At 37.1% G+C, this 27,608-nt stretch overlaps 1 protein-coding gene and 1 long non-coding RNA gene across 13 annotated transcripts in view; one reads left to right on the forward strand and one right to left on the reverse strand.

Annotated features, from left to right (window-relative positions):
* The first annotated feature begins 651 nt into the window (after positions 1-651).
* The window catches only part of LOC122222727, a 128,700-nt gene continuing 101,743 nt past the window's right edge, over positions 652-27,608 (forward strand). For 7 of the 9 annotated variants that reach the window (XR_006203821.1, XR_006203822.1, XR_006203825.1 and 4 more), the window contains exon 1: positions 9,295-11,324. This is a non-coding gene — a long non-coding RNA (uncharacterized LOC122222727). Of the gene's footprint in view, positions 1,973-9,294; positions 11,325-24,405; positions 24,667-27,608 lie in introns of those variants that run through there. The other 2 variants (XR_006203827.1, XR_006203826.1) reach the window with 2 other exon arrangements.
* Positions 13,004-27,549, reverse strand: ARRDC3 (arrestin domain containing 3). Of its 4 annotated transcripts, none has more exons than XM_042943224.1 (8): positions 27,071-27,545; positions 23,022-23,103; positions 20,961-21,108; positions 19,874-19,976; positions 19,278-19,534; positions 18,779-18,941; positions 18,118-18,272; positions 13,004-15,536 (listed from the first exon to the last, which is right to left on the reverse strand). In XM_042943224.1, the coding sequence occupies exons 1-8, from the start codon at positions 27,348-27,350 to the stop codon at positions 15,480-15,482; spliced, it is 1,245 nt and encodes a 414-aa protein (XP_042799158.1). In that variant the 5' UTR covers positions 27,351-27,545; the 3' UTR covers positions 13,004-15,479. The 4 variants fall into 4 exon arrangements, with proteins under 4 accessions (XP_042799158.1, XP_042799168.1, XP_042799170.1 ...); XM_042943234.1 differs by lacking the exon at positions 27,071-27,545 and adding an exon at positions 23,989-24,025; XM_042943231.1 differs by lacking the exon at positions 13,004-15,536 and having other exon boundaries at positions 18,159-18,310; positions 27,071-27,549.

The following is a 27,608-nucleotide window of genomic DNA, read 5'->3' on the forward strand; positions in this document are numbered from 1 at the left end:
CAGAGAGAGAGAGAAGTGGGAGGGCAAAGAGAAAGGGAGAGAGAGAGAATACCAAGTAGGCTTTATGCTTTCAGTGTGGATCCCGGTGTGTGGCTTGAATTCATGAACTGTGAAATCATGACCTGAGGCGAGATCAAGAGTTGGATGCTTAACCAACTGAGCCACCCAGGTTCCCCATCAAGTGCAACCCTTAAAATAACTTTTTTTCTCTAATTCAATTATGTTTATTTTGTATATTTGTTCTAGGTTGCCACATGAAATGTATTTTTTATTTTAGGTTGTGGTCAGAAAAAGCTGGAAAAACCTTTAAGTTGACTTCTCTACAGAATAGCTCAGAGAAACGGATCACTGACTTTCTTTTTTCTTTTTCCTTGTTTTGGACTGAGCAGTGTTTTTTTATTTTATTTTATTTTCCTGATTAGCTGATTTTACACACATACTCCCTATATACCCACATTTCCAATTTCTCTTTGTCTCTTTCTCTTTCTTTTAAGTAGGCTTCATGCCCAGCACAGAGCTCAATGTGGGGCTTGAACTCACGACCCTAAGCTGAGTCAAGAGTTGGACATTTAACCGAGAGAGCCACCCAGGCACCCTCACATTTCCAGGTTCTCTCGAAAAAAAATAGAAAATCTGGCAACACAAGGCTAATATTTCTACAGGGCAGGAATCAACTGAAGCGGAGTACCCCTTGTGCACTTTGAACAGAGCACTAATTCTCAGTCCTCTCCACTCCCCACTACACACAGTCTGCTCATACACAGTACCTGCCCGGTCACTGAAAGCACTTGGTATTGTGATCCCTGGGCTATATTATCCTGGCTTTAAACTTTTCTTCATAGATCTTAATCTGTGGTTGTTAGATCTTTGAATTTTTCTACTGAGAATGATTTTTTTTTTTTTTTTTTTAATTAGGCTTGGAACCAGAAACAGAATTTAGCTAAAGTGTGTTATCTCAACCATAACAAAAATATGTGGCTCTGGACCTCCTGCTACTTCATTGTCTTCCACAGTTTTTATACTGCTGATTCTGTTTCTGCTTTTTTGTAGGACCCAGGCTTTTTTCGGTTGTCTTATGATTAGTCCTCAATTCTTCTTAGTAGAGTTTTGGTCCTCCTAAAGATATGCCTTTGCATTGCATCTTCAAATGTTTATTCTGTTGTTTTATCTATTCGATCAGAGGCTCTAGTTTGTTGTTCTGAGAGGACAAATTAATGTAATGTCAATTTAGTGTACTCACAGTGCCTTAGGCTGTGGAATGGACCAGCATTCACAGAAAGATACAGTATTGTAAAGTAGTTACAAATGTCCTTAGAAAGCATTTCAGGTATGAATTGGGTCAGATTGAGACATAAAGAATGAAAAGTTCTGAATTCTCTCCTGTGAATAATAATATCCTCATTTTAATGGGCTTAGCTTGGCTTTCCCTTCTATAAGAAAGATGTTTCCGGTTGTGAGTAATTGAAGACCAGATTCAAACTGGCAATGAAGGAAATTTACTGGCTCAATAGAGTGCAGTGGGAGATCAGGCTTCAGGCATAACCAGATCAAGACTACAATTCTATTTCCCATTGAGTCTTTCAGCTCGGCCCCTCTTTGATTGCTTCATTTTTAGCCTAGCTTCCTACACTGTAAATAAACACCTGAAGCAATTCCACATATAGTAGTTCCTGTGGCAAAGAGAGTATCTGTCCTGATCACTTTTTGGTAAGAGCAAGGAAATTTCCCAGAAATCCTCACTAAAGTCTTATATACATCTCTGGTCAGCACTGGGTCATTTGCCCATCCTTAAATGTTTAAATGTGGCCAGTGTGACAAGATTGAGCTAACCAGGGCTTATTCTTTATTAGCTCATCCATACCTCATGGCTAAAAGGGTGCGGTGGGGAAAATTATTACACTGAAGGAGATGTAGACAGCTGGACAGAGACACCTTCTTTAGAAGTTACACCGCTAGGAAGAAACTTCGTTAAGTATGATCATCCTCTGAGTTGCTACCTCACATATAGAAAAAAAAAAAGTACTTCATGTGGTAGTCCTTCTTTTCTTTTATGAGGATGAAACCTTAATACTATAGACTGGGAGCCTTAAACAATACATATTTATGTTCCCACAGTTCTGGGGGCTGACATGTCCAAGATCAGGATGCCAGTGTGGCTGGGTTCTGGTGAGAGCTCTATTTCTGACTTACAGATGGCTGCCTTTCTGCTGTGTCCTCATGGCAGCGAAAGACAGAGAGACAAACAGGAGGAGAACTCTCTTATCCTCTTCTTCTAAGGCCATATTCCTACCGGATTAGGATACCTCCCTTCTGACCTCATTTACCTTAAATTCCCATCTAAAGGTCCTATCTTCAGATAGTCCTATTGGGCATTAGGGCTTCACCATATTAATTGGGGGGGGGGGAACAGATTCAGCAGATAGCAGTGTTGAGATGTTAATCATTGCCCAAGTATTTTTTGAGCATCTGTTCTGTGTCCAAGGTGGACTGGGCATTGTGATGGTTGGGGGTTGGGTGGGGCAGGATGAAATATTCACTGGGCGGCAATCATAAACTAGAACAAATGCTGTGAGGTAGGTAGAGTAATGCTGGGAGAACTCCAGAGTGGCCGGGATCACTGAAGATTGGAATGGCCCAAAAACTGTATGGAGAATTTGAGGCTTAAGCTAGGATTTTGGAATTGGTGGAAAGAAGTATGAAGTGTGTGAAAGGATAAACACCCAGACGAGGAGGGTAGCAATGGGGCTTGAGGGAAAGGGCCAGGTACCATGGAGGTCTTACAGAAAAGACTGAGAAAGTTTCATAACTGATTGGCATAGAGGGGACTTCATAACTGAGACATGGAATGAAAGGGTGAGGAGAATGGATCTTTGAACAGAGATCAGAAATTCCATAAAGAGGGAAGTTATGGGGGTGGGATTGGGTCCATGCAGAAGGATGAGGATTATTTTAGAAATAATAGTTTTTAGAAAGTTTTTATCATGGGGTTGATAATTGAAGCTAAGGAAATGAATGATCTCTTTGAGAAAATATGTAGAGAGATGGATGGAAAGAAAAGGGCTAACAATCATTTCCCTGAAGTATCTAGCAATAGCAAGTGGCATGATGGTGTGAGACTATTGAAACTTTGATGGATTTAGTTCTGATTTTCTCAGGGCATGCACAGAACTAAGTGTCATGTGAAATGATCATTTGTTGGTTGATAGAATGGATGAATGTTAGAAGTTTAAAATCCACAATGTCTACTATGCATCAGAGATGTTTTAAAGTCCAGCAGCTTTCCCATTTCCATTTAATTGATTGTTTGATCATCATTTATTACTTATACACTGAAGAAATGATAAGCTGAAATATTCCTTCCATCACATGAAGGGGTTAATTAGCTCAGTTTTCAGAGGAGTCATCTGACTGTCATACTAGTCCAGGTACATTCACTGGGGCATTCCCAGTGGGCAGGGATCCTGGGAGAGCATTGCACTATGACCTAGTTTTCCCTTTGGAAGCAGGTCCTTTCTCCTGGGCCTACCTCAGCTTTCTCTTGGCAGTTCTGCTCTCAGTGACCTTTCTTCCTGTACTAGCAGCTAACGGTTGGGTCTACCTTTGTGAAGACAACGTGTGGTTGGTCTGCCTTTGAATTTCTCCCTCCTCCCTTTGGAGCTCAGAGCTGCCCACAACTGTACCCAATATTTTAGATCCTCCAACCTCTTCTCTTCTGCTAGCAGTATTTGCCATTCTAATGTCTAGTTCTTGTGGAGTCTTGGTGTGGATCAATGAATTTTATGCTATCTTGGGGCTTTCTGAAGACAAAGAATTGAGTCAGATAAGGAGTTAATAATATATTAATTTAAATGCATATTATATATTTAATATATTTAATAATGTATTTAATGTTATAATAAAATGCCAGGATTTTATTTATTTAAGCTTTTAAACATTTATTTCAGGGGCGCCTGGGTGGCTCAGTTGGTTGGTTAAGTGACCAACTTCGGCTCAGATCATGATCTCATGGCTCGTGGGTTCGAGCCCCGTATCAGGCTCTGTGCTAACAGCTTGGAGCCTGGAGCCTGTGTTGGATTCTGTGTCTCCCTTTCTCTCAGCCCCTTCCCCACTCACTCTGTGTGTGTGTCTCTCTCTCAAAAATAAATACATAGTAAAAAAAATTTATTTCAGTAATCTCTACACCCAATGTAGGGCTCAAACTCACAACCCTGAGATCAAGAGTCCGGGGCTTTTTCAACTGAGCTAGCCAGGTATCCATAAAATACCAGGACTTTAAATCCAGATAGTCCTGGATGTGCATCGTTAGTCTTTAATTTGACCGGTGTATGATTTGAGACAGTTGCTTAACCGTTTTTGAAAACAGTTTTCCCAACTGAAAAATACATGTAACAACTGTCTTTGAAAGTGACTGTAAGCATAAATAAGGTAGACGTACATGAAGAGACCTTGCATAGTACCTGGCATATTATAGGAGCTTCATAGGAGGGTATTTTATATGACAAGCCAAGGCAAAATACACATAGTTCCAGAAATCACTCTACGTGGGTTTATGAGGAAGAAGATTAAGGCAGACAGACATACACTCTCTCCCCTAATTTAAGAATATATACTCCCAGTTCTACCTGGTCAGATCTTTTCGATTTCTATGATGTTATTTTGTTAGCTAGTGCTTCAATGTGCTGAAGAATAGTACCTTAGAGAACTAAACAAGTTAATAGATTTTCCTTAAATTGGACCAATTTTCTTCTTCTTCTTTATTGAATCAAGAAGCTAACTGTCAAAGAGGCATAGAATGGTATAGATAATACCCTAAGGTAACAAAACTCTATTATGTTGTATTCCATTAGAGCTGAGCCCAGGGTATTTTGGAAGAAAATTTCACTATGTAATAAGAGGGGATTGTAGTCCAAACTGTATACGGCTGTTTTTCTCCAGGTTTTTCTACTGTGTACCTTAGCAGCCTTGTCCCAAATGGAAATATCCCAGGTTCATTTTTTTGTCTTGAGAGAATCTAGTGTTAACACTAAATTGGAGATTATCTTTGAAGTAAACAACATTAAGGTGAACAGAGAAATATTCAAGTTCCCTTCAAAGGAATGTGTCAGCTTGCCTACCACCTTCCTCCCTCCATTTATGTAAACCAGAGTCACTGGTATCTTTCCCATAAGTGAGCAGGCAGGTGACTTTGCAGTTGCTCCTGAATAAGAGCCAGATCTTAGAAGTTTTACTCTCTTCTGACCCTTATACCAACTAAGACTTGGCTACTCTGTGGATTAATGTTTGCTAGATAAGTTTTAGAAAACCAAATATATTCCTTATTTACTAGTCATGTCATGAAATATTTCAGATCTATATCTATATCTTAGCATTAGGAGTATATATTACAGTTGTTCAATGCTATAGGTAAAAATACATATCTTCATGTTAGAATTGGGAAGATTTTAGTTACCTTAAGTAAGAGAGAGATTTTTGCCTAAATAACCACATGAATCCCAAATTACGTATAGGCACACCTCATTTCGTTACACTGCACTTTATTGCACTTTGTGGACACTGTGTTTTTTACAGATTGAAGGTTGGTGGCAACCTTGTGTCGAGCAAGTCATCGGGGCCATTTTTCCAACAGCATTTGCTCGTTGTCCCTGTGTCACATTTTGGTAATTCTCACAATATCTCAAAATTTTTCATTATTATCATATTTGTTATGGTGATCTGTGATCAGTAATTTTTCATGTTGCTGTTGTAATTCTTTTGGAGCAACACAAACCGCACCCCTATAAGACTGTGAACTTCATTCATAAATGTTGTGTGTGTTCTGACTGTTCCACTGACAGGCTGTTCCCCGTCCCTCTCCCTCTCCCTCTCCTCGGGCTTCCCTATTCCTTGAGACACAACATTATTGAAAGTAGGCCAAGTAATGACCCTACAATGACCTCTTAGTGTTCATATGAAAGAGTTACAGGTCTCTCACTTTAAATCAAAAACTAGAAATAAATAAGCCTAGTGAGGAAGGCATGTCAAAAGTCAAGACAGGCCAAAAGATTGGTCTCTTATGCTAAACAGTTAGCCAAGTTGTAAATGAAAAGAAAAAGTTCTGGAAGCAAATTAAAAAGTGCCACTCCAGGGACTCCTGAGTGGCCCAGTTGGTTAAGCATCTGACTTTTGATTTCTGCTCAGGTCGTGATCTCATGGTTCATGAGATTGAGCCCCTCATTGGACTCTGTGCTGACCATGCGGAGCTTTCAAGTAATTGTGTGTGTGTGTATGTGTGTGTGTGTGTGTGTGTGTGTGTGTGTGTATGCAAAGATGTATTATTATTTTTTAAGATTTTATTTTTAAGTCCCACACAATGTGGGACTTGAACTTACAACCCCAAGATCAATAGTCACATGCTATATCATCTAAGCCAGCCAGGAGCCCCAACTTTCAAGTCTTAGTTATTAAAGAAATACATTACGCTGTATGTATCTACTAAAGATAATGATTGCTCTGATGGATCTGGGTAGTCAATTGAAAACCTTCTGGAAATAAATCACCATTTTAGATACTATTAAGAACATTTGTGATTCATGAGAAAAAGTAAAAATATCAACAGGAACAGGAGTTTGGAAGAAGTTATTCCAACCCTCATGGATGACTTCGAGAGGTTCAAGACTTCAGTGGAGGAAGTGACTGCAGATGTGGTGGAAATGGCAGGAGAACTAGAATTATAAGTGGAGCCTGGAGATGTGACTGAATTGCTGCAGCATCACTATCAAACTTTAACAGATGAGGAGTTGCTTCTTGCGAATGAGCAAAGAAAATGGTTTCTTGAGATGGAATTTGTTTCTGGTGAAGATGCTGTGAAGACTGTTGAAATGACAAGAGATTTAGAATATGACGTAAACTTAGTTGATGATGAAGTGGCAGGGTTTGAGAGGATTGATTTCAATTTTGATTGTTCTACCATAGGTAAAATGCTATCAAACAGCTTCACATGCTACAGAAAAATGACTCATAAAAGGAAGAGTCAGTTGATGTGGCAAACTTCATTGCTGTCTTATTTTAAGAAATTACCACAACCAAGGGCACTTGGCTGGCTCAGTTGGTAGAGCATGTGACTCTTGTGAGTTCGAGTCCCATGTTTACATTAAAAGAAAAAAAGAAAAAGGAATTTATCACAACCACCCCAATCTCAGCAACCACCAGCCTGATTGGTCAGCAGCCATCAGCCCATCCTCCAGCAAAAAGATTACTACTTGCTTAAAGCTCAGATGATGGTTACCTTTTTTTTTTTTTGGCAATAAATTACTGTTTCATTAAGGTGTACACATTGGTTTTTTTTTTAGACACAATGCTTTGCATACTTAATAGATTATAGTGTAGTGTAAATATAACTTTTATATACACTAGGAAACCAAAAAATTTATTTTACTTGCTTTATTGCAATATTCACCTTATTGATATGGTCTGGAACTGACCCTGCAATATCTCCAAGGTATGCCCATAGCTTGATTATGTGGCATTCTAAAAGCAGTGTCTCAGATGAATGTCATCCCTTTGAATAAGAGGTAGCCTAGTAGACTATTTGACTAGAAGAAACTGCAGAAGCCATGGTAAAGTTTCATTCTAAATGGTGAAGATTGAAGAAACAGAGGTCCAGAGAGGTCACTGATATGTACAAGGGGATCAACTTGCTAGAGGAAGATGGGGGTCTAGGATTCTTAATTCCTGACATAATATGCTATTTATTTATTTATTTTATTTATTATTTTTAATATATCTATGTATTTATTTATAAATGTTTATTTTTGGGAGATCATGAGTCGGGGAGGGGCAGAGAGAGAGGCAGACAGAAGATCTGAAGAGGGCTCTGCCCTCATAGCAGTAGGCCTGATGTGGGACTTGAACTCATGGACCGTGAGATTATGACCTGAGCGGAAGTGGGTTGCTCAACTGACTGAGCCAGCCAGGACCCAACAATGCACTTTTTAAAACACCATGGTTATTGGATGATATCATGGCTAGCTATAAAAGAATATGGTGAGCTCTTACTGTTTTGAAATAAAACAGCAGCTTACATACATTCTTTTCTAGAGTGAAACTCAGTTGTGTTAAGTTTTAAGCTACCATGTTGGTTTAAATATAGGGAAATTACAAGTTTTACAATATAAAGTCTTGAAGTCCAGAGTCTGGGCACAAGGTTATGGTATTTTAACTCAATTATATAACGTTCTCTGAATAGAAAGGTATTGCTGCAAGAGGAGTTTATTTTTTTTTTAGAGTTTGTTCAATTAGGAAATAGGAAATGGAACCCCAGGAAAGTCAGATGCCTTGTTGAAGTTCATTTAGCCACTTAGTGTCTGTGGACCAGAACTTAGTTTCCTTGTCTCCCATATGAGTGCTCACCCAATACAGTATCTCATCAGGGAAAAGGGGTGGGAGAGGGAGGGAATGTTTCCTTTGATCTATAGTGGTTTTACAGCTCAGGGCTAAATCTGCTCTATAAAGTGAGGAATAATGGCTAACTGTATTTCCTCTAAATAGGTAGCTTTTCCTTATAGGTACTACATTGTTACCGTGTTTTCTCTTTTGGAGGAAAGGAAGTTGTTATGCATTCAATTGCATCTCCCAAAAAGATTGGTTGAAACTCTAATCCCCAATATCTCAGAATATGACTTTATTTGGAACAGGGTCATTGCAGATATAAATAGTTAATATAAGCTCGTACTGGAGTAGGGTGGGCCCTTAATCCATTATGACTATGTCTATATAAGAAGAGGAGAGACTTAAAGGAGAAAGCCAGAAGAGACAGAGATACAGTGGGAGAAGATGGACATTAGATAAAGAGGTAGAGATTCCAGTGATGCATCTATAACACAAGGACTGCCAAAGATTGCCAGCCACCACCAGAAGCAAGAAAAGGAAAGCTCTGCCTCTCCAGACTTGAGAAGGAACATGGCCCTGCCATGATTTTGGACTTCTAGCCACCAGAACTGTGAGAGAATAAATTTTTTTTTTAATTATGTTTATTTTATTTTTGAGAGTGAGCGAGTGAGAGAACATGAGCAGGGGAGGGCAAGGGGGGCGGGTGTCACAGGATCCAAAATGGGTTCTGTGCTGACAACAGAAAGCCCGACATGGGGCTTGAACTCACAAGCCATGAGTTCATGACCTGAGCCAAAGTTGGATGCTTAAACCAGACACCCCAAAGTTTAGTTGTTCTAACTCTCCTGGTCTAAAGTACTTTGTTAAGGCAGCCAGTAGGAAACTAATACAGAGGACGGCGTAATGAAGGAGTTTATTGGGCTTTCCTGGTCAGTCTGCTCAAGGCACTCATAAAAGCTTATCAGTCTGAGGCATTTGTCCACTACTTCTCTACACAGCATGCACTGTTATGGCTGGTTCCTCACAAGGGTTTCCTAAAGTTGACTCTCCTCATAGGAGGAAGAATAGTAAGCAGAGTGAACATTTTTTTCTTTGCTGTTTTAATTTTGGAATTAACAATTTGGGGAAGAATGCATGTGCGATTTTGTTGTTGTGGGCTCTGGATATGCTTTTGTAGGCTGCTAGCATCCTGTTTGTTTACATGATGCGTGTGTTATATCTTAGTTTCCTGTTATTTTCCTTTTGATCTAAACATCTTGAGTACTAACCTTTCGGGATTCAGACTTATTAAGAGTGTACACATGTATATGTGTACATTATAAAAGTGTGCCTTGCACTAGGAGGTAGAAATGTTGATTTCCTTAAAAAAAAAAAGCAGAAACTGGATGCTTATTCTAACAATTTTTTGCATTTCTATCATTAGTTACACTATTAATTCATTAGAGAAAAATGATCTAATTCATATACTTTCCTATATTCAGTAAGGATCAGATAGCTTTTCATTTGGCAAAAATTCATGTCATCTAAAGTAATAAGAATGTAATAATTTGACTTTCATCAGTTGTTAGAAGAAACTGTTAGATTTATCATCTTAGGACAGTGTATTTTAATCTTTCACATTCTTCTGTTCACTGGTAAGACTGTTTTGTGTAACTAGTAAATAGATCTCTAAATTATACCAAGATGTTTTAATACACTATTTTAACTTTATTAACATTCCCAGAGACCTACCAGTGCCAGAGGTAATAATCATTTTTTTTGGATTGGAAATTGATGTTGAGAACTTATGTAAGTCTTGAATTTAGAAGTAGGAAAATCCATTTCTACTTAGAATTAGCTACAATGTATTAGAAATTCCTAGTATGTCATAAACTTGTTCTCTTGAATCACATTAGGCTATACACCTTAACATACAAATGCTAGAACCTATTCTAAAGCAATGTTTCCCCCCTTTTCTGGCTTTATAATATCTTGACACCATCTGCCAAAGTTGGTGTCTGTGAAGCTGGTTTGAAAATAATATATTCTTGTCCTTATGTGTTAGTTTTGTGCTATTCAGTAAAGACAGTGATACTGGTTCTATTTCCAGTTGGGCTGGTGTGTTTCGCTTTCTATACTACTAGCTGTCTTGGATTTGAAGTCATCTTTTCATACTCATGTATTTACCACAGCATTTCCTGGTTATTTAGACTAGTTCCTCAAAAGTCAAATTAATTTTATCAGTAAGTTAAGTCAAATTAATTTTATCAGTAAGTTTTTCTCTCATGTATTGAAAAATGTATCTCCTATTGATTTTGAAATCAAGACATAAAAAGGCAAAATATTTCATCATTCAGATATGGATGTTGTGAGAAATACTGTTGTTGATATAGGAATTCTGAAGGTGTAATTGCCACCAATTATTATAGTTAAAAAGTTATATCTCAAAAATATCAAGCCATAAACAGGCTTTGAGATTTAAAATGCCACAATTATTTTTCACTTATCAAGTACTCCAAATCCTCAACTCAGTTACAGCTTGGGACTCCTGAAAACAAAGTTGCCTGTTTTGTCTTTGTCTCTTTGGTGCGCTACACAGCTTCTTAAATTTTACTGTACTTACAGATTACCTGAGAACCATGTAAACAGGAATTTTGGGTCAGTATTCTGGGGTAGACCTTGATATTCTGCTTTTCTAATGCACTCCCAGGTGACGCCATTGCTGCTGGTTTGGACAACACTTGAAATAGCAAGAATATATAGTAACCTCTTTTCTCCTTTCTTCTGGAAACAGATTTCTTTTTATTGGGAAACCCATTCTATGTGGCATGAGACATGACCCAGATATTGGCCAATCAGAATCGCCCTTAACAAGTGATTTGGAGAGTCCAGATGGCTTTTCTTCCAGGAGCTATAGAAGCTGGGGTCATCTTTCCTGGCCCATCTGAAATGAAAGAATAAGGCAAATATGAAAAAGGGTAAGTTAACAGAGATGAGAGACAAGAGTGTGTCTCCACAGCATTATTTGGATTTTTGGATCCAAATGTGCTTAATATATATAGTTCATCCTTGGAATTACTGGTTAATACAGTTTGTTTGTTTTTTCACTTAAGCTAGTCTGAGTTTCTTCCTGTTACAGTAAAAAAATCCTGATAAATATACTGAGCTTGTCATTCAGTAAATCCTAATTAGTGATAGGGTTTGGTTAAGTATAGATGACAATGCAAAAGCAAAGCCAAGTAACAGTCAATTAATTGTATATAACTTGAGACATGTACTTAACTCAGCCTCAAAGTATTCTAATGCAAATTTAGAAGCAACATGGTTAACTTCCAATGTTGTAATGGACTTAGAGCATTATTTCTTTACCTAAAAATATATTACAACCTTGTGCCTTCAATGATGAAGTGGACTTTGGATAGCTACTTTCTACTTTGTGGATGAAGACATCAAAATTCACACATCCTGTTCAAGGCTACATCTAAAGTTATAGAAAGCAAAACATAGAACTCTCTTTTTCATGCTATTATTCCTCTCTCCTCAGTCATTTTTATTCGTTATTGTCTAGACATTGTGTAGATTGGGTTTTTTTTTTTTTTTTAATGTTCATTTATTTTGAGAGGAGAGAGAGAGAGAGAGAGAGAGAGAGAGAGAGAGCGCGCGCAGAGGGGCAGAAAGAGGGAGAGGATCCCAAGCAGGCTTGGCATTGTCAGTACAGAGCCTGACTTGGGGCTTGATCCCATGAACCATGAGATCATGACCTGAGCTGAAATCAAGAGTAAGATACTTAGCTGACTGAGTCACCTAGGTGCTCCTTGCTCTTATTTCCATAAAATTGATTTTAAATGTATAATGTCTAAACGCTTCTTTGTAAAACACTTTTTATGTGTATATATGTTTGAGAATATGCGGCAATCATATACAACTTGATAGCTATTCTGTAAATGTATAAATACTTGTTTTTTTCATAAATGTGATCCCCAAAGTACCTATGATGTTATGAATCACTAAAATTCACATTAAGAAAAATACTGTTATTTTAAAATTCAGGAAAAATATTTTTGTAAGGTTAGTTAATACACCTTTTAAATGTAAGTGCTCTTGAAGTACTAGAAACTTAGATACTTCACAGCAAGAGGGAATTGGTACCTCAAAGTGAAACTACCTGGTTAAGTTTGGTTCATATAGAGGACTTGAAATTATTTAACCAACTTATGTTTCATAAAAAAAAAAAAATCTGTAACTTGGTGAATTATTAAGGCAAACACTGATAAGTAGTATTAAAAATTCCTGTAAGTCTTCAGTGATTTTCTTTGATATCTAGAAACTATTCTTACCTAGCATGGCTTAAAACAGGGTTTAATTGTAGTCTTAATGTTTGCAAGTATGACGAATTACTAACATGATTAAGATTGAAATAAATCTCCAAACAATTTTACAAAAAAGAAAAAAACAAAACACTTTATTTTCCACAAGGAAGAGCAATAGGAAAAATTAAATCATTTCCCACATATTGTTTTCTTAAAACAGAGCCTACAAGGACATATTCAGCACCAAATAAAACAGGGGGAAAAAAAGGGGAAATTACAAACAGCCATAGAATATAATCTATAAAGCAAACATTTAATATTGCACTTTGTTTTGCTAATATTTTGGATTTTACTTTTCCTAATTGGAAAATCAGGAATCTATCTTGAATACTGGAATACAACTGTGAACCTCACATCTTATGTCAGGAATTGACCAATATTTAGAAAAGAGTAAAGTAATGCCTCTAAATAAGTAAAGAAATAACTTTTAATGGGGAAAATAAAACTTTATTTGATAAAGTTTTATAGATTCAAAATTTAATCACATTTTATTTTGTGACCCAGTGCCAATTATTAGAATATTGGTCATTCTTGTTTCATGTGTTATTTATAAGAGTATATGATGATAAGTATTCCAATGCTATGCATATCAACAATTGTTCCCTAGTCAGACATAAGAGAAAAAAGAAAAGGGATTTTCAGACACCCCCCCCCTCCCAAACAAAAATAAAACCACCAAATGCCCTTTATGCCAAATATTCCATTAGCTTCTTTTGAGGGGGACATTCACAAAATGATTTAACAACAATAAAAAAATATTTCACCCCCATTTCCTTATTATCTAGTATTAGTTTGCTACGGGAGCCCAAACCCTTTACTGAATCACCTAAAACGCGATTCATTTTTACGCTGGGCTTTCTTCACCCTGTCAGCATTTTTCAAACATGAATTGTCTTCCATGTTTTCTTAAAGGCCACTTATGGAAAAGCCTATTTGTTTTGTATGAAGCTTTAAGACAGTATTTAACCAGGTCAAGCACCAAGCCAGAGTTACTATTATTTTCAGCCACTTTATTAACTGTGGGGTTAAACGGCAGGATAGATGTAACACCCATTTCACACGTATGTTGCAATATCAGAGATGCTGATTTTCATTAAAAACATCAGAGCTGAATTCCTTCCAAAGTAAGACGATCGGTAAACTTGGTACCTTGGAAAATGCAGTTTTTAAGTGTCATCATGAATGCTGGTATATTTGTTATGAGCCAACTGTAAATTATCTTTAATATAAACTATAATTTACTGATGTGGTTGCTCTTATCTATATATACTCAAAGTGAGTTGTTTCTCATGTTTAGCAAAATGTTCTTTAGGTAATGGAAAAAATACTTTCATTAAAAAAAACCCCACAAAAATATAAAACAGTTATCATCCCAGCACATATTCTAGTATACTTGTAATTCTGAAGTTATATACTTTTAGAATAAACTTGGGTTTTCAAGCTCTGAGAAGCTTGAGCAGGACACGGAATATATAAATTGAACTCTCTAATGTGTATGTGTGTATGTGTGTGTGTACATATTCCTGCTCATTAAAACACTTTGCACCAGCAAACATGATTTCCAACATAGGTGTTTTGGAGGTAATTAAGTAACTCCGTACAAAAATAAATGCACTTTCTCCTCCTTTCCAGTGACTGGAAAATTTTCATACTCTTAAAATAATAAAAATAACAATCATTTTTAAGAGCAACAAGCCCTTAACTCTTTGCTGGTGCCTGCCATACTGCCTTTCTTTACTCCATTCTTAGCTCTGCTAGTTTCTTCTTATATGTAATGATAAAAAGGGAATGTGGGTGGGTTATCACTTTTGTGTATGTCCCTTTTCCAAATTTCCCTCTCCAAAAAGCCAACCAAACAAACAAAACAAAAAAATAACTCAACAGTGCAACAAAACACAAATAGCATTCCAACAGTTTGGCAAGTGATGCGTTCACCTGAGATTAAGTGATTTTAGGCAGTCAGTAACAAAATGCTGCTTTGCTGTAATAGTAGAAAGGCAACAAATTCTTAAAAGAAACCAAGAAGGTATACAATCTTGACAAAGTCTCTTATTAGCTTCCTCCTCTTATCTCTTTTCCCACATATCTGTTGCGTATCTACTACAGTAGGCTGCAAAACATACAGCAAGAAGGATTGGCTTGAAGGCATTTGATGTTTGTAAATAAATCCACAATAGGATCCAAGCTGAAGAGGTGATACATGGTCAGCCTAGTAGGACATTTCTGAGCATGTGCATACGCAGGTAAAGTCCAGGCTATATTAAATTAAAAAAAAAGTCAGTGCGTTTTTTTCATGTTAAAGTTTTTTCAAAGCTTTCTTTTGTTCCTTGTTGTGCTGACCACAAACAAGTTTTTAAAGAGTATCAAGAGTCTGGCATAAATGGAAAAAAAAAAAGCTGTAGTGACATCGGAACTGCACAATGTAAGCATTGAGCATGTGCAAATTTTCAAATCAAAAGAAGGAAATCATCCCTCTTTACAACGTGGTGTCTTGACACGTATGACCATAGGCTAAGAAGACTGCTCTTAATATGTGCCTGTTTTAAAGAAGAAAAGCTTAGATCTTCAAGCATGTTGGAGCAGTCCCAGAATGTTGCTGTAGGCTTCTAAAGCATGATCACTGGTTGTTTCATGTATCTGCCATTTTTCTGGGCAAAAGCAATTCCACTTCCTCTGAAAACGTGTCTCCAAGATACTTCTCTGTCCTCAGCTGGGAAGAGATACAGTTCAGAACCCACATCAAGTTGATCTAACACAGTTCCTTCAACGAGAGGGGCAGGATGGTCTATCATCTGCTGACTGATCAGGATTTGGATCAATCTAAAAAGAAAAGTGAAAAAAAAATAGTTATTTGATAAGGTCTAGTAAAAATGCAGCTAATGACTAACATTTTGAGTACCACTGAGGAATTTAATCAGAAAGAACATACGCAGCATTTAAGGGAAGAAAGGATACTAGTATTATCTATAAAGTGTCTTAGATTTAATTACTAGGTTAATAATAAAATTTATAAAGGTATGCCCAAATAGTTCTCTTTTCCAAAAGGTAATGGTGAAATTTTATCAGAGAATGCTGTTTTACTCCACACTTAGTAGGAACGAAGACTCAAATACACAATGGAAAACATCTTCATAGCAATGATCTCCTTGTATGAAGTATCCCTTTTATCCTTTTACAAAAAAGTCAACTCCTCTCTTTTCTAGGCTTTGAGAAGAGTGCAGTTGTGTAAAACCCCAGAGGGCCTAGAAAAACAGTGTGTATCAAGAAATAATGCTGAACCCAAAATGCTCTACAGTCTTCCCACCTTCTCCATTTCTACAGTGACTTTCATATGCACATACATTTAAGCAACGTGAGTATATTTCAGCTGTTTCTCAGCTAGAAAGAGAATTGACATAGGAAGGCAAATAGCTGCCTTTAATACGTTCCTTTTTGTGAGACATCGTTTGGGCAACACCCATTTTTACTTGTATTTAAATGTGGCACAGTCCAAAGTGCCTCAGAAACTTTAGGTAAAACACATTTTTAGAGGAAAAAAAGCATCTACCTTTTAATGACTTAAAAGAGACAAAAAAAAATCACTGTAATACAATCTAGAACTCCTCCCCCCATGCGGCTATTTATTAAATCACACTTTGAAACAATTTAGGGTTTTAAAAGTTTTTAAATTCCCTTAATTATCTTAGTTCACTTTAAAAGAAGGAAGTAGAATTTTACTACAAATTGCTTAGATTGTCATTCTTTTAAAATGCCTGTTGTACAGCCAGAAGGCCTCAGATCAAATCAGTAGTGACTGACTTAAGACAGAAACATCAGTGTAAAAATGTAATAAAATCTGTAAGTGGGAGAACATTTTTAACATTGTAAGGGAAATTTTATGAAATAGAATATTAGGATAGAAAACCATAAGAATTTACAAAAACAAATTCTAAATATTCTACATTTCAATGAGTAAAGTGGATCTCCTATTAACCACATTCAAAGGAAAACACACTCTTCTGGCAATGATGTTAAGGGAGAAAAGGAGCAATTTCTTGCAGAGTGAAACAATCCCATTATGTCTTATTTGAGAGTAATAATACGTAGTAAAATTGCTAAACTATGATAACCAAAAGGATTAGGTTGATTCCAGTGATTTACAAAACTATTTGGTATTATGCTGGTATCAAGGGCAACTTTAAAGCCCTTCAAACATATATGTATTTTTAAAAAATTTTTTTAATGTGTATTTATTTTTGAGAGACAGAGACAGAGCACGAGCAAGGGAGGGGCAGAGAGAGAGGGAGACACAGAATCTGAAGCAGGCTCCAGGCGCTGAGCTGTCAGCACAGAGCCCAACAAGGGGCTTGAACTCACAAACTGTGAGACCATGACCTGAGCCAAGTCAGCGAAGCCACCCAGGCGCCCCTGTTCAAACATATATTAAGATATATTCTGAAGTATCCCGAAATTCCCGGCTTTCTACCCTGCCTCCTTGCCTTCCACATGCTGTTTTTCCTGCCTGGACTATATTACTTTTTGAGGACTACTTATTTTGAAGATCTGACTTAATAATTACCTTCTCAGGGAAGCCTTTCCTGATTCCCAAGTCCTAATGAACTGTTCTCAAATGAACTGCATGCATTCCTATCATACTATTATGGAATATTTCATCTCTAAATTTGTTCTTCTCACTAGTCTGTGAGCTTCTCTCAAGTAAGGGCCATGTTTTATTCACCTACATGCTTGGTGGTCATCAATGGGAGATGAATAGAAATGTTTGTCTAACATGTTTTTGCACATGTTCTTTTCCCCTATGACTGTTAAAATATGCAAGAATTAAACTGGAAAAGGCTGATGAGTAAGATGAATTAAAGCTACTGAATTAATTTATGGTTGCAAAATGCCACTTCTATTGATGCTTAAAATATGAATTAGTCCTGGGGTGCCTGGTTGACTCAGTCTGTTGAGCATCTGACTCTTGATTTTGGCTCAGGTCATGATGTCATGGTTTGTGAGTTCAAGCCCCGTATCAGGCTCTGCGCTGACAGTGCAGAACCTGCTTGGGATTCTCTGTAAAGCTCTCTTTCTACCCCTTCCCCGCATGTGCTTGCTCTCTCTCTCTCTCTCTCAAAATAAATATAAATAAGCTTAAAAAAATGAATTATTCCTTTAACTGACATTCTGTGAGCATGAGACTGGATACTATCCCTGTTTCCCCAATAATATGAGTCCTACTTATTAAAGTTAAGAATGAAACTTATTTAAATCTGGACAACCATAATTTAATGCTTAATCCTGTTGTTTTAAATTATTTTTCTAATATGATGCTAATCAAAACTGAACTACGTTTTTAAAAAAGTCTACAATAGTATTTCCCAGGAGAGCTAGCCTATTTCATACTTGAGGAGCTAGTGCTTACCTCTGAATAAAGAGGTGGAGGCAAGAACCGAAACTCCTGGATATAAGCAAACAGTGGTCCTTGAAGCGCTCTCTCAAAGTCATCACAAGCACTCACTGGTGCAAGATTGTTCCGCCTTTGTTCCTCTGTTACCACTTCTGCATAGCTGGGTGGTGCTGAAGGAAAAAGATACACGCAATTCGAACAGCATGTTCTTATGCATGTCAAAATACACAGAATAATAGATATTAAAAAAGAATGTCAAGATAAAAAATATAACTTTTTGTTTTGTGATCAAAACTACAGGGATATAGGTTTTATTTTTTTTAAAGTTTTTTTTTAATGTTTATTTATTATTGAGAGACAGAGAGAGGCAGAGCGTGAGCAGGGGAGGGGCAGAGAGAGAGGGAGACACAGAATCTGAAGCAGGCTCCAGGCTCTGAGCTGTCAGCACAGAGCTCGACGTGGGGCTCGAACTCACAAACTGTGAGATCATGACCTGAGCTGAAGTCAGACGCTGAACCAACTGAGCCACCCAGGTGCCCCAAGTTTTAAATCTAACATTAGGGACACATGTACTGTCTGCAGGTATAGACAAAAGTGTATCTATAAAATATTAGAAGCAAAATTATGTTCTTGAAAATATTAAGAGATTAAGCTTAAACATGCATTATCAAATTACCTTCAGGTCTTTCAGGTAGGGATAAACCAAGCCAGTTCATATTCATGCTACACTGACTGCTTACACTTGAGGTTCTGCTACCAAATGGATGTAGAGGAATGGTACCAATGACAAGTGGCAAATTAAGAAATAAATCCATAGCTCCAGGAATATCCACATATACCTAAACATTGAAAAAAGATGTTACGTTTAGAATTCCAAGTATTATTTCTTTTTTAAAAACTAATAACCCAATTTTAATGTTGAAGCCTTCATTTACTTTATTTCTTAGTTATATATACGTAAAACATACAAGAAAAATTTCTCTAGTTACGTATAATACTGTATAGTACGTTTACACGTGAGGTAAACGATTAATTATAAACCAAATTCAGTATTTACATATATTTTTATATATCATATATGGAATATAAAAATCAAATCCTGGATATAAGACAAAATAATATCCTCATGACTTTAATACTAAATAACAACAACAAATCCTTAACTCTATACATACCATTAGTGAATATTCCACACGAATTATGCTACAGTCGAGGATAGAGGGAGAAACTGGTGGAATTTTCAGCAACTTTCCATTCCAGGTATCTGTCTTTCCAGATGATAAGGATTCCCCACGTAAGTTAGCCACAAGCTGTTTTACTTCCTTCATTTTCCCTTTGGCATAGAAGGCCTGTGTTTGGTAAATGGCTGCCTTTGGCACTACCATTCGGGAAGAGCAGTTTTCAATCTCAGCAAATATCTGAATTGATTCACCTAGAGAAAAAAAAATATGTATCTACTGTTAAAAAAGCAGAAAAAGGTAAAACAAACCCAAAAATGTAGATTCTTAAGAACTTAAAATGTAAGTTCATTGCTCTACATGGACTACATGGACAAAAAACTGTCCCAAAAGCAGGAAGTAATTTAGAATTATGAAAAAGAACTACTCATTTACAGTAGCTATTTAAAAATGGACATTCCAATTTATGAAAGAAAACTGAGTTACTTTACCAAAGAATACTGTATTATGTTTGCATTTAGAGACATTCCATAAATTTATATATAAAAGCTAAATGAAGGATCGTTTTCCTTGGGAAGCCATCTCATACGTACCTGGGGTATAGCCCTTCCTTTCGATTTTGGCACTTAAGGATATTGGGCCTGAGGTACAGAACCAGCAACAGAGAGTCTTTTCTTTTGTGCCTGCTTGGGGTGACTGTAAGAAATAAATTTGGAGAAAAAGATCAATGCATGAAATTGGGACAATAACAATGTTTTAATATAAAAATCCCAAATTCTTGGAGAATTAAAATTAAAAGCAGTGTTGCTTTTTTCCTAAGTGTATCCAAATGTACTTCAAAAAAAACCTAACTGATGGCTCCTGAATTATACAATTATTTTTGTTTATATATAAATTTCCATTCAATTAAAAAAAGGGGTACAAGGTTTAACATCACATTCCATAAACATAGTTTTATATATACAGTAATTAAAAACTAACCATCCAAACAAACAAAAAAACCCTTTCCACATGAACTGCCTTTAAAAAAAAAAAGGCAGCTTAGAAAGCAGTTTGGTTATAATCCCAAATGTTAACATCTTTCTTTAAGAATGTAACAATCAATTATGTGAAAAAAGGAAAACTCTCACTTTTAATGTTATTTGCTTGAAGATGTTATCATTTGTTTAAACCAAATAAAGTTTTTAAAGTCAAATTTGAATCTTGTGGAAAAATGCAATTAAAAAGAATTGCTTTTAAAATGGAATTGTTTTTTCATCAAAGTGACAAAATCTCCCCAACATTTGACAACTATCCCTATGTTGGAAGAATGCAATGCGAATTTTAGATTATGATCTTTTCATGGTAAGTGATATGGTCTTATAATAATAACTGATACTACTGTTCCTCTCCTGCTAGAATTATCCAAGGAACAGATCTATTTTTTGTTATTGTTATCTTTTGAGTAAGAGTTATTTCATACCATATGCTGAAGTTATTACAATGTCAGAAAATATGAGCATACTTTTTGCTAATTTGTGTGCTCTTGACTGTATTTTTAAAATAAATATTAAAAAATAAATAGTTATGAATTTTAAAATAAATCACAATTTAAAATTTATACGTATTGCATAGTTTAGGTGATTATTCTTTAATATTTATATGCTGAAAACAAGAATGAAGAATTCAGTCAATTCTTACCAGTAATGAAGGAGTGTTGATATCTATATGCTCAAAGACTGTAAATTCCTTCTTTAATTTTACTGGTAGAAGCCAAGGCCTGTGCAATTCGGCTTTCACCCAATAGCGCACACTGCCATGTCGGCCTTCGAATGAGGTAGCAAGTGGTCTGTGCAGAATATAAAGTTCAATATATTAATTTTATACCTCTTTTTAATAATTATACAGCAGGTCAGCATATAGAAGTGTTACTACAGGGCACTGTTTATTATCAATGAGGTATCAAACATAGAATTTTTTTAATTTCCAAAGGGATAAGTCATTGGGGGAAAAAAAATCTTCTGTTTTCCAAATGACAATAGCTAACAGTTAATATTATAGTAATTTTGCTTAAAAAAGCCAGAAGAATACAATCCCTTTAAACTAAGAAGAAGCTACTTTTAATGCTGGTGGCAAAATTACGCAAGTTTGGAAATGAACAATTCTTGAAATATCAAAAGTTTAATCTAAAAATGAAGTTAAGAATGGTTTAAGTATTTCTATTAAGAAATTCTACCCACTGGCTAGAAATCTCTTTTTGTAGTAACTAATTAAGAAGGTCTAGAAAAGGCATAGGCCATTTGTTATAATTTAAAAAAATTTGCATTTTATAGGTCTACTGAAACTCTAAAAAGCTGGTTTCCCATTTCCTAGTTTACTCATATTCTAACTCTTTTTGGCCAGGTTTTCTAACTTTATAGGTTTAAAAAGAAAAAGAAACATTTCTGTTAATCTGTGTCAAGAAAATCAGAAGTGTTTTTCAATTCTCCCAAATTTTATTAATTGTGGAAGGTTTTATTTCGGTAGGCTTAGTTTTTTTTTTTTTTTCTTCTTTCATAATTTCCTTAGAAAAATGCCCAGGGTTCAGTTATGTATAAGGTAAAGTGCTAACTTAGATTAGCATGAGAAGTAGTGTTGTTTTTACAGATATTTTTGTATTTTAGACTCCTGTATTAATGTGTATAGCACAGAAAAATAAAATGCAGTATTTATGTTAGTTAGTCTTCCAGACTTTATTTTCAATGACCTTGGTTTGGGGTGCCTGGGTGGCTCAGTCAAACATCTGACTCTTGATTTTGGATCAGGTCGAGACCTCACGGTTTGTGGGATGTCCGGCTCTGAGCTGACAGTGCAGAGCCTGCTTTGGATTCGCTCTCCCTCTTTTTCTCTCAAAATAAATAAATAAACATTAAAAAAAGTTAAATGACCTTGGTTTACAGATTTTTAAAAAACATATAAATATTAAATTACCTTCACCCTGAAAAATATTCAGGCCCAGTATTAGCATTATATTCACACTTGCAGTATGTCTCTTAAAAAGTAGATTAGGGCATGGAGGAAATAGAATATTCTGAAAAATACCATTTATGAACTATTCGCATTAACTCAAGTACTAGAATTATCAAAGATATTAAAAAATTGAGGGGAGTATTTTTTTTTTTTTAACGATCTATTTTTATGTTAAAAATAAACCACTTTCTTTTCTTCTTCCATACTATATTCCAAGCCTTATATTTAGGTACATGATGGGTGTTTCCTTTTAAGTTCAGATCATATGGTATCTCTTTTGGGACCTTTTCAATTAGCTCTTTGCACAGAAGCTAAATCCGTATCTAAAGAACATCACTTCTAAAGTTAATCTATTCCTAATTATTTTTATCTTTTTAATTTACTGCTGTTGGTTAGCATTAGCAGAAAAGACTTGATATGTTCTATGTTTCTGCTAATACCAATTGATGATAAATAAAGTACTTATAAAATGCTTACTATTTGAGCAGAATCTTCTAATTCACTCACGTTAGGTGAAATACTATTCAAGTTTTAAAAACCTCACAGATCTTGAGACAAAGTACTAAGAATTGAGCTTTGCTTTCTATAATTTTGCCAGGCTAGATTAAAAAGTAGCTACTTCTTTCAGTGTATTGTTTTCCTCTAGCAACATTCAATAATGAAAAGGGTTTTTTTTTTAAACTAAAAATATTTAAATTTAGAATAATTTTAAAAGAATGGAGGTTTATGAAGAATGCCTGTTATAATACTTACGTCTGTGGAAGCTCGAAGCTGAATGCATATTCATGCCTTCCTGAATGAATAGTGTTGAAGCCTTCTTCGGAATTATCATCATCTTAAAACAAACAGAAAAAGGAAAAAGAAGCTTGACGTTAAACCTTTACACACTCCTCATAGTGGCATAACTTTAAAGATACTCCTATAATAATTAAGGCCACAAACTTTGTAGTCTGAGAGGTCTTAATGCCAATTCTTACTTTGGTTACTTCCCCTGGGTGAAATACAAATCCTGAGACTTCAGTTGCCTCATCTGTAAGATGGGGATAATTAACACTTCTACCCCAAAGGCAAGTATTTTAATGGTATATGAGCCAACTCTACAGGATCTGCATCCAATATAGTACATGCTCAACAAAAAGAGGAAGAGCTCAAATTTCACACTAACATGTTATCTTGGTCTCCAATGGTTTAAGCTTATTATGAGACATGTAATAAAAACTGGGTAAACCTTTCAAGTCTGTCAGTTTTGATACAGATTAAATGAATAATTCTAAAACCATTAGAAAACTTTGTCAAATGTTGACGTTAAAAAGAAAAACAGAACAGTGATTTTAATGTCAGTTTCAAAGCTAAAAATAAAAATTCTTTATTGACCCTAAAATGATGACCACACTCAGTTTGTCCTAGCAACAGCTAAAAATTTGCATACGTATATTAAAAAAACCCTTAAATAGCTTTAAGATCTTTTAAAGGTTGCCTGCTTACGGGGAAACATGTTCTACATCCTTGAAAAATGAACTCCAATTAGGTTGTTTCCAATTTCCAGATGAATGACCTTTCATTTTATAACCAATTTCTTTCGGCCAAAGAGCTTATTTTAAAAATTTCTCCATAATAAATATACTTAATGAAAATACGGGCGGGGATTCTGGATTCTTAAAATGACTTTTCTTAGCCTTCTAAATATTATAATTACATAAATGTCTTATTATTAACGTACTTTTTAGTGTAGACACCATCATTTACCACGAGAGGAGACGGGATTGGTAAAATCATTTAACTTTCCCTCACCAAAAAGTATCGAAGGTACACAAAAAACGTGATGCTTCCCTTACATCAAAGGGAGAAAAGGAAAAAAGCGCGTCTATATGTGGATACTTTTATTCAAAACCCACGATGATTCCCTCATATCTCAGTACTATTTTCCTCGTCCCCTGTGCAAATCCTCTGAAAGAATTTCAGCACTGAAAATTGGCTGGTGAGTTGGGGGCCATGTACACTCGCTCCCCTCGAAGGCGCCCAAAGTTTGCCTCCCTCTCCTTTTCTTCCCTTCTCTCTCCCTTTTTGTGCCAGCTCAGCAGTCTCATTGAGGCGAGCTGCGGCGGCCGCGCCGTGGTAAACAAGTGCCGGGCTGTCAATCAAGAACTAGACCGGAGCAGGAGAGGACCGGCCTAAACCGGCGCGAGCAGATCCCAGCCGGCCCGCCCGCGCGCCGCCGCCGCCCGCGCGACCCGCTATACATACGGCATACGTCGCGCGGCGCTCGCGCTCGCGTTCGCGCAGCCTACCCTGCTGGACTGGGGGCGGGGCGACCGCACCGCGGCGCTTCCGCTTTACACGCCCCAGCCGGTGACCGGTTCGATCTGGCTCGGGCCACCCTGACACCTTTACAGTTGCGGTGAGGGAAACTGGGGCGGGGTGGGGGGGTGGGCAGGGCTGCATAGTCCCTGGGAAACAATGGGGAGGGGCCAGGGAATACTCGCCAAGGTCCCGACCCCAGCTTTCGTTGTCAGTGGCACTTTTCCCTCTCCTCCTGGCCAGCCTTTACGGTCAGTCCCTCAGGTCAAATCAAGGTAGCCGGTCTGGGGACTGCATAGGTCCACACAACACGCTTTGTTTCAGCTCAGGGAATGAGCGTTTACAGAAGCCAGCTGACATCTTCCAGCCGAGAACAGGAAAATGGGGTCCTAACCCTGCCTACCCAAGTTCCTTCAGAATAGAATTGTCAGCTGAAGTTACGCCCAGGGCCGTTCGGCACCTGTAAGGCCAGCAGGAGCTTCTCCCCCTCTACTCTGCTGAAACCCAAGATCGTTTTCTTTGGGGTCCCCAAGCAAGCCGAGGTGAGGGGCGACAACATTCCGTGACAGGAACCACGGCGCCTCCACAACCTCGGGGAGGGATGCGAGTACGGGCGGGGGCGGCCACTCTGGAGGGACCTTTACCGGCGCACGCCGGTTCCAAGCCTCGCCCCAACCGGCGCGAGCCCACTCTCCCCACCCGCCCGCGCCCAATCCAATCAGAGCCTGGCATCGCCTTAGCAACAGGCTAACAAACGCGGCTCCGCCTATCGCCGGTCGCCCGGGGCGGGGTCTCAGTTACCAGGCTAGTTTGAGAGGTCCCACTTTTAAGTCATTGAAACTATTCCAGCTAAGAGCTCGTCCGCGCCTTGCAGGGGTTGAGGGGCATCTCGTTGGGGTACGGGGTACATAATTTTCTTTACCGTGAAATCATCGGGTAACTAATCAAACTGCGTTTGCCCCCATAAGTCGTTATTCTACTTTTATCCCACTGCAAACCTCAGCTCCTTAAAAACCTTTGTTTCTTAACCGTTTGATAAAAAGCTGCAATGTCCAGAAAGGTTCAAACACAAACTCGTGTGCCTGCTTCTCAACAAATACCAAAGCTGTCATTAGGCATTTACATTTAACATCAGTCTTACTGCTCAGAAGGATTAACTAGAAATTATTTCAGAATACAAATGACCTATGTGTAACCGTGAAAACCCAACCAAAGAACTGATTTCATCTTAATCTATTAAAAAAAAAAATGAGTTAAATGCTGTAACTCCCAAGCATCCTTCATTTCGACACTTGCCTTAGTTCAATTAGCACTTCCTCAGGGATGTATATTTTTTAATATTAAAAAAGGTAAAGATGTCCTGTACTTTTTGAAAATCCTCAACATTTGAACTAAATACTGCATGAAAAAGGAGAAGCAAAAAATTACATAACCAGTTTTAACATTATATTCTTCTTCGGCTAGGAATTAAGTCATCGCCACCACCTGACGCGTGTAACCAATCTGCTGAGAGCAGAACAAGCGCCCCTCCTCACCACCCCCCAGAACTGGTCCGAAACAGGATTGAACCGCTTCTAACAAAGGGTGGAAACTTAGAAAAACAAGCTTAGAGTCTCCTATATTTCCACAATGTAACCACTTAAACAATAGATTGGAAATCTTAGGACCCCTTCTCCCCTTGACAACCCTTCATCTTCCTTTTCTAACCAAAAATCAAATCCAATGTGCCGAATACTTTTCAATTCCATTTGACTGGCACAGGTTTCATTGAATGCACGTTCCAAAGTTAGGCATCATACTCGGAAAAGAAAATTACTGACCCGAAATGGCTTCTAAAACTGATTTGAAACCTATCATAATGATAGACACTATCCTTTAAAATAGAGAATGCTTGATGTAAATTTATAAAGGATCTGGAAAGAATAGGGAAAAAACACGTGGGGTGTTGATGCCATATGTCAAAATAAGCCACAGAAATCCTTTATCAAAGAACAACGATCAATTCTTTAAAATATTTTGCGTGTCAATACTAAAAATGAAAACCACCTATTTACCCACTTAAAAATGTTACTCCATTTCTTCACTGAAGCTTAGTTTTTTAAGATCTAAGGTTGCAGAGTACAAGGGAAAAAAATCGAATATTGGACTGCAGATTTTAGCAATTCATTTGAAAACTTATTAGTAAAATTATTGAATGAGATTTAAGTAGAATTTACAAGTAAGATAGAAATGTATTCCAAGTGCGTATGGCACAGACCAAGCCGGGTATAGACAGAGGTAGTTGAATAAGTGCAGTTTGCAGTCACTTTGCAGATGCCTGCATGCATTACGGCTTAACACACGATGAATGTCAAGGAGAATCCCAATCTTCCAACTTTGCTAATCTTTATCAAACTGCTATGTGTTATGCCAGGAGTAGAATTAACACGAATTCAGGAAAATTGAAAAGGTACTTTTCAAAGAAAATCAAGGTCTAATGATTTCTGTATAATATAAAAACTTACCTCTTTCGTGTCCAATTAAGATGTCTTTATGGTTGAAATATTCTACTTCTTCAGTGTAATTCTGTGTATAGGCAGTATTGGAGCCGGCGTTTCTTGACTCGGTCCAGCGTACTTTCGCATGTCCTCTTGCATGAATTTTAAGAGATTTTACTCTGATTTCCCCAGTAACTTCTAAATTCACCCTTCCTGAGACTGTATCCCCACTAGAATACACAGGGACATTGCTGTCATTAAGACAGTCAAAGCTTATTGTCAAACTCTTCACCTTTCCCAGCACCATGTTTATAACAAAATCTATAAAAATATAATGTAAGACAAAAAGTCAAGATCACATATAAAATGTGATCTTCACCTAACACTGATCGATGTCTTTGCCGTGCAAAAAGCTTGCAGGCAAGATCAGTGATTCTTTACAAATAGTTCATTGAGATTTCTTAAAAAGTCAGGGCAGCACAGAGGCTGCTGCTCCACGATTCTGCTAGTCTCAGTGGTCTCCTTACAAAGACGGGCGGCTGGAGGCTGCCAGCTCACTTTAAGA

This window comes from Panthera leo, chromosome A1 (genome assembly GCF_018350215.1).
Source record: "Panthera leo isolate Ple1 chromosome A1, P.leo_Ple1_pat1.1, whole genome shotgun sequence".
Taxonomy (NCBI): Eukaryota; Metazoa; Chordata; class Mammalia; order Carnivora; family Felidae; genus Panthera; species Panthera leo.